The 15,334-nt window shown below is 42.5% G+C and overlaps 1 protein-coding gene across 2 annotated transcripts in view; it reads left to right on the forward strand.

Annotated features, from left to right (window-relative positions):
• KIT (KIT proto-oncogene, receptor tyrosine kinase) overlaps positions 1-12,494 on the forward strand; it is a 57,582-nt gene extending 45,088 nt beyond the window's left edge. The window contains exons 16-22 of one of the 2 annotated variants that reach the window (XM_061472585.1): positions 253-380; positions 5,597-5,719; positions 8,120-8,231; positions 8,328-8,427; positions 9,073-9,178; positions 10,303-10,410; positions 10,675-12,494. In XM_061472585.1, the coding sequence (XP_061328569.1) occupies positions 253-380; positions 5,597-5,719; positions 8,120-8,231; positions 8,328-8,427; positions 9,073-9,178; positions 10,303-10,410; positions 10,675-10,677 (680 nt within the window). In that variant the 3' untranslated portion in view covers positions 10,678-12,494. Of the gene's footprint in view, positions 1-252; positions 381-5,596; positions 5,720-8,119; positions 8,232-8,327; positions 8,428-9,072; positions 9,179-10,302 lie in introns of both variants that reach the window. The other variant, XM_061472576.1, reaches the window with a different exon arrangement.
• Positions 12,495-15,334: the final 2,840 nt, after the last annotated feature.

The following is a 15,334-nucleotide window of genomic DNA, read 5'->3' on the forward strand; positions in this document are numbered from 1 at the left end:
AGACAAGGACAATTAAAACTCATTAATTGATATGAGAAGGCTTGAGAAAGAACAGTGTGCTGAATTACAGTGTCTTGTGTTTCTCCACATTTAAATGAGTATCGGAATTATTTTCTGCTTTTTGATGATGGGCTATTTATGTGACTGTAGTCTGGTACTTATTTAGATCACTGTTTTATTTAACATTAAGACAACTCTGTTTCTAAATTATTACACTTGCTCCACTCAAAAGCTGTTGTTTATATTGTCTAGGATCCTACACCGATAAGGATGTTACTCTTTCTGTGTCAGAAGATGATGAACTTGCTCTAGATGTTGAAGATTTGCTAAGCTTTTCTTACCAGGTGGCAAAGGGCATGAGCTTCCTTGCCTCCAAAAATGTAAGTTAAGAATTTTTCAGAGCTGGACTGAGTCAGTAGATTTCTGATGTCCTCTAGCATCACTTTCAGTGTTTTAATGTGATCCGTGTGTTTAAATGCTCAATATTTCTGTGTTCTTTTCAACAAGCACTGCAAACTGACATGCTCTTTCATGTACCTGCGGCTTTGGCTAGTGTTGGAGTTCTGTACTGTGCTCATTGGCTGAAAGTGGAGGTTTATATCCCATAAAACAGAATACAGGGTGCACAGTAGTCAATGTCAAGCAATGCTATTGGACATCCACGGTTCAGGCTAGTACAATCGGTGGCCTTGCTCATGAACAGAAACTAGTCACAGAAATGTCAAGAGAAGAGACAGAAGGTAGGAATTGCAGTGTAGTATGTTTGCTGCACCCCAAGACTCCACTGATTAATAATGTCATGTGCTGGGAGATGGCAGGTACAGCTGAACCCTGCTGAACTGGGTTGGTGCCTCTTACGAGTTTCATCTCCAGCCCTTCCTTCTTTCCTGGAGCACGCAAAACTCCTGATGGCTTTGAAGGCAGTGAATGGAAACCTTAAGGAGTTATTTCTTCAGTCTTCTTTGGTGTATGGGAATTAAAGGGAATTAAGGAAAAAAATGGAAACCCAACGTGTGGACTCCTTCAGAAAAGCAATTAAATCTTGAGAGTTTAAGATTCATCCTCTGCTGGAGAATTTACACAATAAACAACTCTATGGAGACAGTTTTGCAACTGTCTGCATTAGTTCTAAACAGCACTGCACTTGCTACTCCTCTCATGCAGAATACTTCCTTAAACAGGAGAGGTATCACACTGTGTGCTTTTTTGGTTTTTTTTTTAGCAGTATGGTGAAATGTACAGGATATATCTTGGTTTTTAATTTCTGGAAAGATAAAACCAGCCTAGAGACCCACAAAGAATCTTCACAGGCTACACTGAACATAATAGGCATTTCTTTGGGTTTCATAGGGGAGGTATTGCAGAACAGAAAGGGATTTATAATAGAAGTCTTAAGCACAGCATAGTTGTTTTGTTCTAGTGGTTGTTCTTACATTATATTGGAAAAGTGCCATTCAACATGTAAACACTCTAACTAATGGAGACATAGGGTAATACAGTTGCACCTAGGATAAAGAGCAAAACCGAACATGCAGTTTGACAAAAATAATATAATTCTAGGATCCTGTGTTAACAGTGGAAAATGTGGGTCTAATTCTGCTCCAGAGGAAGTCCCCATTAAAACTTGCTTTTGGACTTGTTTTTCCCCTTACTGTTCCTCCTTCCAAACTCTTTGGTTTAATTTTCACCTATTAACAGCTTCAAAACAGGCCTATGGGCAAACTCATATTACAGATTTTAATGGTTTTCGTCAGGCTCCTCTATCCTTCAGTATGCAGGACATCCACTGCTTAGCACACATATTCTTTATTTCTTCTTATCTTAGAATCATAGAATCATAGAATGGTTAGGGTTGGAAAGGAACTTTAGATCATCTAGTTCTAACCCCCCTGCCATGGGCAGGGACACCTCACGCTAAATCATATCACCCAAGGCCTCGTCCAACCTGGTCTTGAACACTGCCAGGGATGGAGCATTCACAACCTCCCTGGGCAACCCATTCCAGTGCCTCACCACCCTAACAGGAAAGAATTTCCTCCTTATATCCAACCTAAACTTCCCCTGTTTAAGTTTTAACCCGTTATCCTCATCCTGTCACTACAGTCCCTAATGAAGAGTCCCTCCCCAGCATCCCTATAGGCCCCCTTCAGATACTGGAAGGCTGCTATGAGGTCTCCATGCAGCCTTCTCTTCTCCAGGCTGAACAGCCCCAACTTCCTCACCCTGTCTTCATGCGGTAGGTGCTCCAGCCCCCGATCATCCTCGTGGCCCTTCTCTGGACTTGTTCCAACAGTTCCATGTCCTTTTGATGTTGAGGACACCAGAACTGCACACAGTACTCCAGGTGAGGTCTCACAAGAGCAGAGTAGAGGGGCAGGATCACCTCCTTCGACCTGCTGGTCACGCTCCTCTTGATGCAGCCCAGGATACGGTTGGCTTTCTGGGCTGCAAGTGCACACTGCTGGCTCATGTTCATTTTCTCATCAACCAACACGCCCAAGTCCTTCTCTGCAGGGCTGCCCTCAGTCTCTTCTCTGCCCAACCTGTAGCTGTGCCTGGGATTGCTCTGACCCAGGTGTAGGAGCTTGCACTTGGCATGGTTAAACTTCATGAGGCTGGCATCAGCCCACCTCACAAGTGTGTCAAGGTCCCTCTGGATGGCATTCCTTCCCTCCAGCATATCAACGCAACCACACAACTTGGTGTCATCGGCAAACTTGCTGAGGGCGCACTCAATCCCACTGTCCATGTCAGTGATGAAGATGTTAAACAAGACCGGTCCCAGCACCGATCCCTGAGGGACACCACTTGTTACTGGTCTCCAGCCGGACATTGAGACATTGACCACAACTGTTTGTGTGCGGCCATCCAGCCAGTTCTTTATCCACCGAGTGGTCCATCCATCAAATTGATGTCTCTCCAATTTAGAGACAAGGATGTCGTGTGGGACAGTGTTCAACGCTTTACACAAGTCCAGGTAGATGACATCAGCTGCTCTACCCCTGTCCATCAGTTCTGTAGCCCCATCATTGAAGGCCACCAAACTGGTCAGGCAGGATTTCCCCTTAGTGAAGCCATGCTGGCTGTCACCAAGCACCTTGTTGTTTTTCATGTGCCTTAGCAAGCCTTCCAGGAGAACCTGCTCCAAGATTTTGCCAGGCACAGAGGTGAGACTGACCAGTCTGTAATTCCCTGGGTCATCCATTTTCCCCTTCTTGAAAATGGGGGTTATATTTCCCTTTTTCCAGTCATCGGGAACTTCACCTGACTGCCATGATTTCTCAAATATGATGGACAGTGGCTTAGCAACTTCATTCACCAGCTCCTTCAGGACCCGCGGATGGATCTCATCAGGACCCATGAACTTGTGCACATTCAGACTTTTAAGATGGTCTTGAACTAGATCCTCTCCTACAGTGGGCGCAAGGTCTTCATTCTCACAGTCCCTGTGTCTGCCTTCCAAGACTTGGGTGGTGTGGTCAGAGCCTTTGCCAGTGAAGACCGAGGCAAAGAAGTCATTCAGAACCTCAGCCTTCTCCAAATCCTGTGTAGCCAGTTCTCCCGAGAGCTTCCTGAGGGGGCCTACGTTCTCCCTAGTCTGTTTTTTATTTGCTATGTACCTGCAGAATCCCTTCCTGTTATCTTTAATACCTCTAGCCAAGTTTAATTCTAACTGGGCCTTAGCTTTCCTAACCTGGTCCCTAGCTTCCCGGGCAACATCCCTGTACTCTTCCCATGCCACCTGTCCTTGCTTCCACTTATTATAAGCCTCTTTTTTCATTTGAATTTTCCTCAGGAGCTCCTTATCCCTCCAAGGAGGTCTCCTGGCCCTCCTGCTGCACTTCCTTCTTCCTATAGAATAGCCCCAGAATTCGGTATGCATCATTCCTGGGGACTCTTTTCTCTATAGCTTTTCCATTGATACAAACAGACAGTGTGGCATTGAGTAGCAAAGGCAATAATGAACGTAACACCACCTGAACTTGAGGTTGGGAAATAATGAGCAATATTGCTTTGGTAGTGCAGAATAAACAACTTTATCACAGAATTAAGTTCCACTGTGCTAACACGTTGTTGTGCTTGGACCTCTTCAGTCATAGCGTACATATACGCTCCTAGCTCCAGCTAGTAAATGCAGAGTAGTGTGGGCTGATGGATAAGATGCCTCAGATTGCCTCACACCCTCAGGGAAGGAGGGTCCATGCAGATCAGCGGCGCAGAGTACCCAGCTGCTCTTTTGCAACTTGCTTGTGTATCAAGGCTCTGACGCATAAAAGTGCCTCTGTGCAGGAGCTGGGATGAGAGTCTGTCATGGGGAAATAATTCCCTTATTAAGCATGTGGTGACTTAATCACAAGACAGGGCTTCCTCCAACGGACAAAGTCTTTATTCAGGGCAAACTGAACAAGGCAGAGACATGCTGGATGCTTGACCATTCCTTCACTTTACTGCTACAGTGCAGTTATGCTCTCACCTTTACATATGCAAAGTGCAGAATATGTTGGACTGGGAGGTGAATGAGAGTCCCCTGAGACAATAACTGTCATTAAAAATAGTTCCTCATGTAAGCCTGCAGAAGGGGCAGAGATTAAGGGGTTTATGCAACCTGCAGTTATTTTCTGAGTTTGATTTGCATAACTCTTGATATTTTAAGTAATTTTTTGTAGGGAATTCCTGAAGTTTCATATTTCAAGGAAAAAAGAAAAATTGAACCATCTTCAGATATTCTTTAGACAGCTTTTGCCTGCATGCTATATACCATCAGTAAAACAGGAGCTTAACACTCGCCTTTCCAGATGGAAAAAGAGATAATTTTGTTAGGGACCTGCCTCCGTTCTCTTAACAAATGCACATGGCTTCCACAGCTGCATACAAAGGAACACAACTCATGGAAAACTCAAGCACCCATCTGGAGCTTGGGAAACGTATTCCAGAAAATGGAAATATAAGTTAGCTAGGTCACTGAACACATGACTATACACTGAAAGATACTGGCATGTGAAAATTTACGGTATTTTCAAATGCTTAGGTCTGCTTATAAAGATCTCATAGGTACTTAATAATTCAGATCTTCCAGAGGAGTATTTCTGAAATGGGATTCAGTTTCCAAGCTGTTGGCTTTGAGTTACTACCATAATTTTCCCTATTTTCATCTTTTTAGCACTTTTCCCTCAACCACAATAGTTATTAATGGAAGACTGGAATTATTTTAGAAAAAAAAACACATTTTCTCCTTATTTGTCCAGTGTTAGGAAACAAGGCAGTGATTATTCTTGATAAAATGTCAAAGAAGAAGTATATGAAACTTGAGCTGCAAATGTGAAACAGTACAAAACTGAAAGTGACTGCAAATGCTCTTTTCTAAAATAAATGCATAGACAACCTTAGCTATGTGGATCAATGTCATGATAGTAAAGATACTTACTACACCAGAATGTTTAATCATCTGAGTAAGCTTATTGTCACATGGCTTCGTTATGACTTTCAGCTTACCATAAAACGTACAATGCAGTAAGTCGAATAGATGAGTGTACATATAACCCAAGCAACAGCCTGTTGAGATGTTATAAAATAGCTTTGTTTGTTTGTTATTTAGTGCATTCACAGGGATTTGGCTGCAAGAAATATTCTTCTAACTCATGGTCGAATAACAAAAATCTGTGACTTTGGCCTGGCAAGAGACATAAGGAATGACTCCAATTATGTGGTCAAGGGAAATGTAAGTATATATGATACTTAAGCCACCTGTTTTAAGTTTGGGGAGTTCTTGTTGTCTTGACATGCAAATAAAAGTCTTTCTTACACGGAAATCTAAATTTCTGAATTCTGGTATATATCCATGCTGGTCAGAAATGTTAGCAGGGGCAATTCCTGATGTAGATGTGTGTGCTGACAAAACCCTTGGTATGTGTGTGTTGTTATACTGGAAAAAAGCATGCTGGTGTCTAAATGCTTGTTGTAGTGGAGAAGAGGGTTTGCTGCACCAATATAACACCAAGTCTTTCTGGTACATCTGAATGTACTGAAAGTTATAGCTGTGTGAATAATTCTAAGTTTTGCCATTAGAATATGCTGGTAGCCCAATCTTCAATATAATTATTTTGAAACTTGTTTTCTCTTGGCATTACTACGTTTGTGCATTACTGAAATGGTTCATTTTTAAAATACCTATATAATCTGGGGCTTGCATCCTCTTCTGTGCTGTAACACATCACTCAGACAATGGAAACTGGATTCTGAAGTGTGAATTTATTGATTAGGGCATAGTGGGAGGCAAAAAGCCATGGTTTTCTTTGATTCCATAGCCTGAAAGGGTCAGAGGAGGATAGGCTGCAGCTGCCTGGGGAGGGAGAGAGGAAGCAGTGGCTGCAGGAGGCATCCAGTTGCATCTGGCCTGATCTTAAAGCAGATGAGGAGTGCTGGGGCATTGCCGGTTGTCGATACTGCTGGGAGGCAATGCTGATGACAGCAGCTGGGGGCTTGCCCAGGAAGAGTGCTTGCTGTCTGTGTTGTTCAGGAAATAAACAACTCTGGTTGACTGTCTGGTGAGGCAGCCCATGGCAAATTCATCTCAATGGTATGGCTGAAATGTAACTTTTGACGTATCGTTGCAAGACCACTTAACAGGTTTCTCCCACAGTAGGACAAATGCTTAGGATAGAAGCCTGACCGGTTCCTACAGAAAGGGCTTTCTGTGCCCTTTCCTCTGCTTCAGTTGGCATTCCCAAGGGATGTCTGTCCCCACACAAATTTATCAAAAATCATAGAATCATAGAATTTTTTAGGTTAGTAAAGATCTTTAAGATCACTGAGTCCAATCATAAACCCAGCACTGTTAGGGTCACAAGTAAACCATGTCTCTAAGTGTCACATCTGAACATGTTTTAAACACCTCCAGGGATGGTGACTCCATTGCTTCCCAGGGCAGCCTGTTCCAGTGCTTGTCAACCCTTTCATCAATGAAGAAAGTTTTCCTAATATCCAGTCCAAGCCTCTCCTGTCACAACTTGGGCCCATTTCCTCCTGTCGTATTGCTTGTTAACTTGGGAGGAGAGACTGACCCCCACCTGATTACAACCTCTTTCAGGTGGTTGCAGAGATTGATAAGGTCCCCCCAGAGCTTCCTTTTCTCCAGACTAAACAACCTCTGTTCCCTCAGCTGTTCCTTATCGGGCTTGTGCTCCAGACCCTTCATCAGCTTTGTTGCCCTTCTCTGGACCCGCTCTAGCCCCTCAATGTCTCTCTTGTAGTGAGCGGCCCAGAACTGACCACAGGATTCAAGGTGCAACCTCAGTGGTGCCCAGTACAGGGGGATGATCACTGCCCTCGCCCTGCTGGCTACACTATTGCTGATACAGGCCAGGATGCTGCTGGCCTTCTTGGCTGCCTGGGCACAAGCTGGATCATGTTCAGCAGCTGTCAGTCAGCACCCCCAAGTCCTTTACTGATGAGCAGCTTTCCAGCCACTTTTCCCCAGGCCTGTAGTGTTGTGTGGGGTTGTCGTGGCCCCAGTGCAGGACCCTGCACTTTGCCTGGTTGAACCTCACACAGTTGGCGTCAGTCCATCGATCTAGCCTCTCCAGATCCCTCTGCAGAGCCTTCCTATCCTTCAGCAGATCAACACTCCCACCCAAAATATGTGTCAATATATATTCATTTATTGTGATTTTCTGATACACTGAGGATCTAAAGCAGGTGTTTTAACTGTTTATTAAAGCCTGAAGCATCTTGACTAGGTTAATCTTACCTGTGTGCCTATGGTAACCAGTCTATGGAAGTGGACTTCCATGTTTGCATAAGGAACCATGCTACGGTCATATATATTATTTTGCTCTGGCTTCCTGCCATCTTTTGCATACAAGACAGGAGGAATCATGCAGTATACAGAAAATGAGAGCGCAAGGAGCTGGAGGAGTTTGGTAGATCCGCAGAAAGATGGATCAATAACCATGCAGCGCTTGGAGACTCTAAACTGCTGAGATTTCAGTTTTTGGTTGGATACTTGAGATTGGTTGGATTTCTTGATTTAATGAGCATTTAAAGCATGTAAGAGGTAGAAAAGCTTAATTTTGTATTCCTTATGCCTATTGTCTTAATTTATTCCCTTTTCCCTGGAAAGGCCCGTCTTCCTGTGAAGTGGATGGCACCTGAAAGTATTTTCAATTGTGTCTACACCTTTGAGAGTGATGTCTGGTCTTATGGGATATTGCTTTGGGAGCTCTTTTCTTTAGGTAAGCTCCTTCAAGATCTGTACTTCAGGGGATTTCTATTTCATCTTTGTTTATTGCAGATGCAGAAATCATGTTGCTCATGTGCTCTCTCAACAGGAAGCAGCCCTTATCCAGGGATGCCTGTGGACTCCAAGTTCTATAAAATGATCAAGGAGGGATACAGAATGTTCAGCCCTGAGTGTGCACCACCAGAAATGTAAGTGAGAAACCAGCACCTCTGATCACCAAACATAAGCAGTGGCACAAAGGAAGGGATGCTTCCATTCTTGCCTTAAGGCTTATTGCACTGCCTCATTGTCTTTTTTTGTTTAAGTTCTTTTCATGTTTTAAATAATTCATGTACTCTAACTAGCAGAATACATGCATGTGTTGTTACAAGCAATGAAATACACTCGTGTTGTGTCATCTGATCACTTTGTCATGGCATCTGCTCCATGTTGATGAATTATTGACAGATCACAGAACATAATTAAACATTTTTAGTTCAGATGAAGTAGACATAGAGATGTACTACCAGACTGTACAGCATCTGTATTTGCACTGTACTTCCTGACAGTGAGAGGACTGACTACTGATCTTCTATATGAGCCATCCCTAATCCTCTGTTTTGTAAATGGTTGGCACTTAGCAAGCTGTCAAAGAAAGCTCTGTCCAGAGGCTCTGATGAGTATTGAGTCCTTTGTTGTCACAAGCTCAGGTGTTATCAGCACTATTTCTATTCTTAAATGTCATTTAAAGAAGGTGGGACCGGGTCACACTTTTCTTTGAAATAATGATGGAAATGAGATAGGTGCTTTAAGGACTTCCTCATGAGAGGTACTTAATTCCATTATCTTTGCAGGTATGACATAATGAAGAGTTGCTGGGATGCTGATCCTTTACAGAGACCCACATTCAAACAGATCGTACAGCTGATAGAGCAGCAGCTTTCAGATAATGCCCCCCGGGTGAGTTATGGATCATCAGATTTCAGAAGTCAAAGCAGTTTCAAGCAAGACTTTACACTAGAGCTGTAAGGAGCAAAAAGACTGGGTGCTTCATTAATTCTCCAGCATTACTTAAATAGCTTTACACTGTTAGTTTGGGTGGTAGGAATGATATCTGGGCTACTCACTGCTGTTTAATTGTGCCACTAGACAGTAGCTGTCAGCCCATACCTAAAACGTACCAGCTGGTGTAGACTGTTAGTATGGTTGATCTTTCTCACTCAAAATAGACCTGGCACAACAATTTTGATTTACTTTGTAAATTCGTTTTAAACTATGAAAAATGTTATTGATCTGGGAAACATCTCAGATGTAAAGTATACTCACATTTGTTTGTATTAGACATCTTTGTGGACTAAGGGGTTGAGCTTTCCATGCTCTTCTGCCTCTTCTCTCTTGCTTCCCCTAGCTCTGTTTTTATAACCTTGGAGGTATGTCATGTCAAACCATACTCGCTGCTGCTTCGATCATTCTCTAGTAAAACCTTTTTGTGGGAGTGTAACTGGACAAAACAGTCCGAAGGAAAATTAGAGGCACATGAGAAACTTGGATTTTTTCTCACAATAACATTGTGTGCTACTGGGGTTTAAAGAAGTAGGTTTAAATCCTGGTTTAAAAATAAAGCTCCTTTTTACCTTCTGGATGCCTTGTTTGGACACAGAATACATGGCTTCCTGACAATTTGAGAAAAGAGGAAACTGAAAGCTGCTGGTGTTCGATTGCATCCTGTAGCATATTTTTGGCAGGTGCAGGCATTACTAAAACAAAAACAAGAATATGAAGGAAGTGTTAGTGAGGTTTCTGAGGGAGTTTAGTAACAGCCTGAGCTGCGTTTCTTGAGCTCAGTTGAAATTTGACATGCAGTTAGAAGCTGTGGTGTTGTTAATAACTGAGACTGAGGTTCTTGATTCTCTAAAAGAGCAGTTAAGCCCAAGACCTTTTGAAAATCTCTTTAGATTTACAAAGAAATACCTGAGCTGGAACCTTTCCACAGCGGTGTGTAGTACACAGCGAGAAAAGGCTAGCAAAGGAATGCTCTCCAGGTATGCATGAGGAGTACTGACACTGGTCTTTGGTGTCTGCAGGTTTACGCAAACTTCTCAACTCCACCTTCCAGTCAAGAAAACGCTCCAGATCACTCAGTGAGGATTAACTCGGTGGGTAGTAGTGCTTCATCTACTCAGCCTCTTCTGGTACGCGAAGATGTTTGAGTGGCATCTGGAAGAAGAGGAGCCCAGATGTATTAGCTGTATTGTGCAGGGGGTGAGAGATGAACAACTTCAATAATTTCTCTTACTTTTACTCACTACTACCACTGTGTAGCTGAAACGTTGTTGTAATACTGTCCTTTACCACACACTGTTACACATAAACTCAATCTTCTGAGCACGGTTACACGCATCATTGCAATGTTAACTGAAGCTGTATATATTTTGCTATATTGTGTGTATTTGCAGTAGAGAGCCAGATCTGAAGAAGAAAAAAAAAAACAACAACAAAAGAAATCCTGAGCCAGGGTGTGGAATAAGATGATGGCATATCAAACCAAATCTGCCGTGATCCTTCTCTGGATCCACGCCTGGAAGGCCTACAGTCATTTTCTAGTTAATCTTGTTTTGCAAATGTAAGAAATAAACTAATATTAAGCTGATGGCTTTGCAAACCCCTTTCCACATCCAGCCATGCCTGAGAAGCTTTCCCAGGCAAGTATCATAGAGGCCAGCAAGGGTGCTGTATGTATCTGGGCAAGAGAGGAGAAGGGACCGAGACCCTTCCAAAGTTAGTCTGCACAGTAGCAAACCCTCCTGGGAGCTCTAGGGTTTGAACCAGAGGAGGGGAGAAGAACATGGATCTTCACCTTCATTTCCCACCCACACTGTCAGCCTTGCAGACCAGTCACAAGGTTTCTGTAAATATAGGCACTACTTTCCACTGGCCCATTCCCCACCAGCGGCAGATGGAGCTGCCCATCACAGGGTGTCTCTGCACCACAGAGCCTGAACCACTCCCACACCTCCTTGCTTTCAGAGCCCAAGGGTTTGGATGCTTGTTTTGCTTATATCCAAAAGTGTTCACCAGAGATAGGTGGGCCCTGCCATGTTGGTCAAAATAGAGGAGGAGGGCTGCTCTCAGTAAACGGTGTGTCTGGAGGAGAGGCCGTTAAATGAGTCATCTTATCTAAGCAAGAGCAGAGGCAAAAATGTCTCTCCTAGGGGCCCTTTCTTTATCTTGTCCTACCCAGGTGAATCTTTCACACAGGCGGGCTTGGATAGTGATAACTGGAAAGGGCTATTTCCCCACGCCCCGAGTTGTTTCACCTTTCTGTTGTAGTCCAGAGATCATAAAAAAGAGCCTAGCTGTGAAGGGATAAAAGAAAGTATCCCTTCATTCTTGTTTGAGACGTGGGGCTTTGGATCTGTACCTGTTCAGCCTAGGACTGGGCTAGTTATTTTCTTCTTTTGTTTCTGTCCCCTAGAAATTAGTAAAGGCATTGAAAGAAGCATTTGTCAGAGACAGAGTCCTAGTGGAGTACCTATTTATTTACAATGCACTTAAGCACTCTGTAACTTATACTTTACCAGGATTTTGATTGAGTTTACATGCAATTTAAATCTGTACTAACTGCCCAAATGCAAGGTAATTATAAATACACACATTGGTAGTATATTTTGGGTTATGTTGAATACCGCCCTGCTTCAATGACTGTGCATTTGGTTTATTGTTACAGGAAGCTGTCTTTCAGAGTTAAGTCAAAAATTAGCCATTTGCACTGAACATACTTAGGCTGTTGCACCTTTCCAAAGTTAGCCAGTTGTTTGGAGGCACTCTTATGCATACTTGTTGTTGAGCATTTTCAGTTTAATGCTATAAAAGCTCTTTTGTAACGTGTTGGCTTTGAGAGCTACTGTAGACAAGCTAGTTGTTATAATTATAGATGTCTCGGTACTATACAGACACTTAGCTGAAAGAGGTTTGGGTTTTTCGTTCTTGAAATGTATATTTTTATAATTTGGGGATTTTTGAATCTTATTTTGCAATGGCTTGGTGTTTTGAATGGGTTTATGCATTGTTTTTGTAAATATGGAAATGTAGCAATAATGTCCTTTTGACTATTCTCAGTCCTTGAGTCTCAAAAATATTTTTTTATATATATATATATGCAAAAACTATATGTATAAATATGTAAGTGTTTGAAAGTTTATGAAACACTTATGGATATGTTGCTCGGTTGTAGAATTGCAGTTCAGAAAAGTTCAAATAAATCTGTAAATATGTATTCAAATGCTACCAATGTGTACTATGTTAAGATGGAATATTTTCATGTAAGTCAATAAATTTTTGGGTTGAAGCAAAATCTTAGTGTCTGGCCACACACAGGTCAAATTTGGCATTCTGAGACATTTTTCCAACTGTGTGACAGAAAAACTTAATGTTTAATTGTAATAAAAGTTCTTTACCTGTGAATACATGGGACAAATACTTGCAAACATGGATGCAGGTTTATTCTGGAAAAATTTCAACGAAAGATTGATCCTGTAGACTGGTAATGGAGTCTATCTGTCAGGAAGAAGGGAGGCAGGATGAGCTACTTCATGCTGCTTTGGCTGGGGGCATCAGAAAGAGAAAACGTAATGCTTCCCTTGCTGAGCAGGTATCCTGCATCTCACTGGGAGACTCTGTGTTTTAATTATTCCAGATTTGAATTCTGTGACTTACCTGCTCATACTTACTCTTCTGCTGTGTAAGGGTTAGCATCAGCACAGTTGGTATGTGGTTAATAGTAGGTACAGAGCATATAAGCAAAAGTTTCTAGAACTATACTATCAAAACCCCCTACTAACTCATATGAGAGACAGACCTCAACTGTTTTGGTCCTTAAACATTTCTGTTCTGTCAGAAAAGCTCTTTGAAGAGCTCCCCTTCTTCAGAGTTTTCTTTTTAAAAGGCTTCATGGGCTTTTTCTCTTCCACCCAGGTCTTGGCTCTGTTTGGTAAGTCTGATTAAGAAAATTAAAAACTAATTTTTTGGGGGGAGCCAGGAGATGCCAGCTTTGTGACAATTAGCATTGTCAGTGTTTTCTAGTAAGGCTTCAGAAGATACCGAGACTGTGGCTGATTCTGAACCATTTTTTCTGCTGTCTCATCCACCCCCCGTGTCAAGCAAAGTAGACTTTATACTGACATATCCCAGTAGCTGAGGTGGTACAAATAATTAGTGAATTCTTACTTAGCATAGCCAAAGGAGTTATTCTATGCATTTATTCAGTTATCACGTCATTAATTTTATTTTCCTGAAACGTTTCCCCTTCTGAAGCAACCTAGAATACGACGTCTCTGCTTTCTGAAAAAAATCTTACTGCTATTTTCTTGCTTCAAGGCTCACAGTGATTACTGCCTCCATCCCTGCTCATGTTTACACAGACCATTTCCCCCTGAATTATTTTTTTGAGCCACTTCTAAGCAATAGCTTATGTGGAAAAGCACATTAGGAAAGCATTTAGTACATATTTTATCTGCCTTTCAAAGCATTATTGTACCCAGATATAAAGAGAAACCAGAAATCGTGCTACTGGCATGGACCATCAGGACCGCCGGCCATCATGGACCGAATTTCTGAAGGGAGGTTGCAAACAAGACTGATCCAGAGTGCTCTTTCCAGCAGTGCCCAGTGACAGGACCAGAGATAGCGAGCACAAACAGAAACATGGGATGTTCCCTCTGAACATCAGGAAACACTTATTTTTTTCCTGTGAGGGTGACTGAATACTGTCAAAGGTTGTCCAGAGAGGTTGCAGAGTCTCCATCCTTGGGAGATACTCAAAGGCCATCTGGATATTGTTCTGCGCAATTGGCTCTAGGTGCCCTGCTTGAGCAGATGCAGTGAACCAGATGACCTCCAGGGGTGCTTGCCACTCAACTCTTCTATAATTCTGCAATCAGCAAGGGCACTTCAGAGAACCTCAGCTGTAACATTCATTTAGCAAGAAGCAGAAAAGGAAATCACACCTGTATACTGAATGCTAGGAAGTGATTCTTCCTCCATTCTCTTTACTAGCTAGAGAAGAAAATACTTGTAAGCTCTATAGGAAAGAAGAAGAAAGACTGTCGAAACACTGCAGGATGCATGGAGGTAGTGACCAGCATCATATACATCACCACCAGCAGAATGTTTTGTTTCTGGTTCTCGTTGTATGCCATAAAGATGCAATGGAGACATGATGCTGCTGGCCAAGTCACCAGGGAGTGATCAGTCACACCCTAGACCAAAATGTTCACAGTGATCACTGGAGAGGTTGGATAACAGCATCCCTATTTCTACTGCGTTGTAGGCGGAAACCAAGAGAGTGAAACTTTTCCCCCGTCCTGTATGTGGATTAAGAAACTTCCTGCTCATCCTGTGGGGAGGTCTGAGTCTCAAAAGAGGACAAGGAGCACTTGCATAGACTTTTTAGGCCCTAGTTTTGAACTGAAGTTGTAACAAAAATATGCAAACCTACTCTACAGTTCTGTTGTGGTTTCCAGAAACTTTCGTAACTCTCAATAATGGTTACAGATAACCTTAAATTGCCATGATTCCTGAGCACTAATTTCTTAAAAGATTCTGCTGTAACTAGTAAGTTTATGTCCAAAAAATGCGCTGAGACTATGTTTCATGAAAGATTGTCCGTATTTCATACATTGATTATCAGTCACTCTTTTTCATGAGAACTGTTATCTCTCAGCTGCCAGCCAGGTAGCAGAGATTATTTACCAGCAGTGATAGCTCCAGTGACTTGATTTTTCTGCCCATGTCCTGGAAATCATTTTAGCTAGGTTGTGACAGGAAGTAGAAAAACAGCTGACCCCAAAGGGCCCATTGGGCTTTAAGCATGTGCTCCTCACTAAGCAATATGAGAAGCATCAGGTAAGGGGTTTGTGTGTCAGGTTTAACGCTACCCACCCATCAGGTCGCCACGTAGGAAGGCACAGTCTGTAGCTTGCCTATAGATCAGTACAGATCAGTGGTAGTACAAGTCCTTTCTCTAGCTGCAGAAAGTGCAAAATCAGCTTTGGCTTCCCCCAGACATGTACATTTTTGGGAAGTACTAGCACCAGTGGCTCATTGCACTTCCACAAA

Source organism: Pezoporus flaviventris, unplaced genomic scaffold (assembly GCF_033815535.1).
Source record: "Pezoporus flaviventris isolate CSIRO_AGI_PZ_B2104156 unplaced genomic scaffold, CSIRO_AGI_Pfla_v1 ptg000002l, whole genome shotgun sequence".
Lineage (NCBI taxonomy): Eukaryota > Metazoa > Chordata > Aves > Psittaciformes > Psittacidae > Pezoporus > Pezoporus flaviventris.